Below are 4,203 nucleotides of genomic sequence, written 5' to 3' on the forward strand. Positions count from 1 at the left end.
CCGTCGCCGGCGGCGGCGCCCTCCCTCCCTCGCCCTCTCCTCCTTCCCTCCTCACGGCCATCTCTCCGTTCCCCCATAGCCACACCTCATCCTCCTCCCCATCCCCCGGTCCCGTCCCCAGCCCCGCCCGGATACACCGTGCATGTCCACAGCCACAGCCACCGCCCCCAGCCCCGCCCACAGCGGCCGCCACCACCCCAAGCCTTGTCTTGCTATAACTCTTCATGAGCAGCAAAGAGAAGAAGAAGGGGAAAGGGGATGGCCGCCGACACCGCCGAAGCGAAGCAAGTGCTGCTCGCCTGCAACGGCGGCACCGACGCCATCTCGCGGGGGGTCGCTGTCGGCCTCGCCAGGCATGGCTGTAGGTACTCCCTCTCACTTTTCTCCTTCTTTCTCCTGTCATTGGGCTCTGAATCTAAGCGCGCGCGCACACACAGGCTGGTCCTGGTGGGCGATGAGGGCGCCCTGGCTGCGACGGCGGAGGAGGCGCGGTGCAGCGCGGCACAGCGCGGCAGAAGGGGCGGCGGCCATCGCGGTGGTTGGGATGGACCTCGCGGCCTGCGACGAGGCTGCTACTTCCTCGTTTCCGTCCAAGAAAGTAACCTCTCCTCTCTTCTCCGGCTTCGATCCCCGCATCCATCTCCATTTAGTCCCCGCGGTTGGGTGTCCGTGCAGGTTCTGCAAAAGGCGGGCGTGAATCCCCGGTTGATTTAGGCCTTCGAGTAGCGGAGCAGGATTTTTCGTGCTTACCTCTGCTCATTCGAGTAGCGGAGCAAGATTTGCTCCATGGTTTAGGCCTTCAGGCAGGTGGTTTCTGGAAAGAAATTCAGATAGCCGATTTCTCATACTGTAGGAGTAGTTATCATCAAGATCTGGAATTTAATCCGGAGGCTTGACACTTGCACCTTGGTACTCCCTCCTTCCCAAAATCTTGGGCGTTTAAGTTTCTGCATGTAATCCCATAATCTAAGGCGCACATGCCTTCCTCTCTCAATCAGTTAAACCTAACCATCCCTATTTACTTGGAAAGAAGATCGTGGATGCCTCTAACTTTTCTTTTGAATCGTTGTTGCCTCCCTATCTACAACTTGTACGATGGGTCAAATAACAATCCACGTACGCTAATTTTCGTGCTAAAGACTAACACGCCTAACAATGTGGGAAGGAGGGAATACATGAGATCATGTTATTATCTCATCTTCCTGTTACATCCTATTGCTGCACCAAAATGGTCAAATAAAATTTGCGGGAAACATAATCAGCTTTTGTTCGTCAGTAAGTTCAGAGAACACTACAGTGTTCCAATATCCGGTTGTCCTGTTATCCACTGGATTGTAATCGAAGAGCAACATAATTTTTTATTATTACCGTTGTAATGTACAGATATATTGTTGTGATCAACGGAGACTAAAGTGAATTTTCTCTTTTCCCCGCCCCCCGGTTTGCAGATCATACCCGAGTTCCTGCTGCTGAAATGGGTAGCACTGAAGCCCCAACGCCCGTGCAGGCACCTGTGTACTCCATTGTGAACGAAGGCCCAGCAGCTCCAGCTGCCTGCTCCATTGTGAACGAAGCCCCAGCTCCCTGGGCCTGACCTGTGGCAAATGGCAAGCTGCTTGTCACCTGAACAAAGGGAGAAAAGGAAGAGGGATGGAGATGATGATGCCATGGATGTAAGCTCTTGTCATGTTTGTTACAATAATGCACTCTCTTAACAATTTTAGTGTGCAGTAACCAGCATTGGCATCTGATGCATTGCTTGCTACATGTCTCAGAAAATGGAAATGGCGAGAGTTCTTCATGCAGCAAGAAACCAGTAAGAACTGAACTTAGTTTTCTACCGTATAGCTTCGTCATTTCCCCATATGAAATGGTCCCATAATCTAGTGTGTATCTGTTTCTGGTTTGAAGTTCATCTAGCATCTGACGTGATATGCTGTCATGATTTAGTATACATACATGGTGTGCCTTAACCTATGTCAGCATTATGGGAGCTAAAATTAAGTCTGCATCAACCTTCCATGCTAGAAAATCTTAGTTAGTTTATGCATATAAATAGGTGTTGTTACCTGTTTGCATCTGAGATTGCATAATATTGGAGGAACATGCTTAATTGGCTTGTGTATTTTGCACCTTAAGCATGTCTGTAATGGATCTGATGGCATGGAAAATGCTGGCACTTCATGGCAGAGCGCACCTGTACACACGACTGTGAGGATCCCGATGGACACTTAGAGAGAGAGAGAAGGAAGATGGCGGACGAGCGCTTCTCCACCATCATCATCGGCGTACTTACCTGCCTCTGCACCACCATCTTCGTCTTCCCTGTCTGGGCCGGTGAGGATCTCCACAAGCTCACGGCCGGAAACCTCGACAAGCTGGCACAGTTTCTTCAAGGTAATATATACTCCCTGCACTATTTTCTCTCAAAAATAAATAAAGATTCCTGCACTTTTTGGGCACTCTCGTTCAAGTTATGTACGGTATACAAATGCAACTTGATTTGTGTTCTTTTTGAATGCTACATCAAATAGTGGAGTCTTCCTGACCAGAGTCACCAGACATACTCTGTTTTATATTTCTGCTTCTCCCCTGTTGAATGTATGTAGCAACTCCATATTGATACGAGAGTTTGTGGGACTGAAAACTGTATGCATGTACGCAGGATTGGAATCTGAATGCTTTGGATAAAAGGCTGCCAGCGAGAATTTGGAGGGAAAAGCCTTTCTGCAAGTGCACAAGAGCGTCCTCAACTCCAAGGCCAGTGAGGACTCTCTGGTAAGCTTCCTTTTCGGATGATACACACACACACACACTATATGATGAGTGTACTGAACGTCCGCACAAAAAATAGATTGTATCTATACTCCTATGCAGCGTGGTGAGGGAGAGAAAAACACACATGGAGCCTGCAGCCTCTGTAAGGATGCATTTAGCAGATTAAAAACAACACGTAAAATATAAGATTGTTACTTTCAAAATTTCGCTCTCGGGCACTTGTACTCTTGGTGCCAGAAATATTTTCTCTTTTTTTGTCAAAAAATGAAACATGTAGTACTCTTGGTGCAATCAGATTACATTTCTGTTTGTTATGGTAATATAAAAAATATTCGTGCTCTCAAATTTTTCACAGTGCGTACCTTTCATTTCTTTAGTTTGATTGTTTCCCTTGTATTCAATATGCTTCCAGTGGCTGATCCTTCCATTTTTGTTGTGGCATCTTTATTTTTCACAGGTGTTGTGTGTTCTGGAAGATGGAAGAGGAAGAAAACCTATTTTTGTTGAACTAAATTTTCTGTATTCTGTTTTGTTCTATGTATCATTTGATAGTTTTGTATAGGAACAAGTGTTACTTATTTTGTAGGGCTTTATGGCCTGTGATGTAAACATATTTAGTGTTGAAATATGAAATTATTTGCAAAATTTGTTGAAAAGGTGGATCATATGTATGAATATGTGAATAGGCTGAAAAGAGTACTGGACCAACTCCAGGATTGAATTAATATTTGAATGTATAAAAAGCTCGAAAGTAAACCAGAAATGGGCTGCACAAAATTGTATATATATTCTTGAAAGGCCAAACATGCATAAAAATTTATGGGCTGACCAGTTAGGCTTGGCCCATGTAGCTGAACGAAATTAACAAAAATAAATATACTAAATGGGCTGAATTAATGGGCTAGGCCCATGTAGAAAACCGAATTGGACTGGGCTGAATCTTGTGCCATATCAGCTTGCCACGCTGGATGCCTACGTGGTCTGGGGAGGTTGCTAGTGACCAAAACGCCACAGTGGACATATTTTGGTCATAAACGTCTACGACCTTCTCATAGAGAAGGTCGCTATAGTCAGTTAACGACCGCCAGCTTTTGACCTTCTCTTTTTGGTCAAAAAAAGGTCGCAAACGAAAAACCATGACCTTTCAGTGACCAATAGTCAAGGTCACAAGTTGACATATTTCTTGTAGTGAACCTCCAAAACACTTTCTCATCAAGTGGTTTAGTGAATATATCTACTAATTTCTTTTTGGTGCGAACATGCTTAAGATTAATGTCCCCTTTGGCAACATAATCTCGAATGAAATGATGATGAACTTCAATATGCTTAGTTCGAGAGTGTTGCACGGGATTGTGAGCAATCTTGATAGCACTTTCATTGTCACAAAGTAATGGAACATGTTTCACATATATCCCATAATCTTTA

At 45.2% G+C, this 4,203-nt stretch overlaps 1 protein-coding gene across 1 annotated transcript; it reads left to right on the forward strand.

The window, feature by feature from the left end:
* Positions 1–711: 711 nt before the first annotated feature.
* On the forward strand, positions 712–3,359 carry LOC119325907 (aluminum-activated malate transporter 1-like). The gene is made up of 5 exons (XM_037599631.1): positions 712–1,673; positions 1,776–1,816; positions 2,191–2,397; positions 2,666–2,778; positions 3,236–3,359. The coding sequence occupies exons 1-4, from the start codon at positions 1,651–1,653 to the stop codon at positions 2,689–2,691; spliced, it is 297 nt and encodes a 98-aa protein (XP_037455528.1). The 5' UTR covers positions 712–1,650; the 3' UTR covers positions 2,692–2,778; positions 3,236–3,359.
* Positions 3,360–4,203: the final 844 nt, after the last annotated feature.

The sequence above is a fragment of the Triticum dicoccoides genome, chromosome 6B (genome assembly GCF_002162155.2).
Source record: "Triticum dicoccoides isolate Atlit2015 ecotype Zavitan chromosome 6B, WEW_v2.0, whole genome shotgun sequence".
Classification (NCBI taxonomy): domain Eukaryota; kingdom Viridiplantae; phylum Streptophyta; class Magnoliopsida; order Poales; family Poaceae; genus Triticum; species Triticum dicoccoides.

Bases quoted from the DNA above. Each gene is read 5' to 3' on its own strand.
- LOC119325907 (XM_037599631.1), top strand. From the start codon at position 1,651: ATGGAGATGATGATGCCATGGAT. The intron at 1,674-1,775 runs GTAAGCTCTTGT...TACATGTCTCAG, and splicing joins GAGATGATGATGCCATGGAT to AAAATGGAAATGGCGAGAGT. The intron at 2,398-2,665 runs GTAATATATACT...GCATGTACGCAG, and splicing joins GCTGGCACAGTTTCTTCAAG to GATTGGAATCTGAATGCTTT.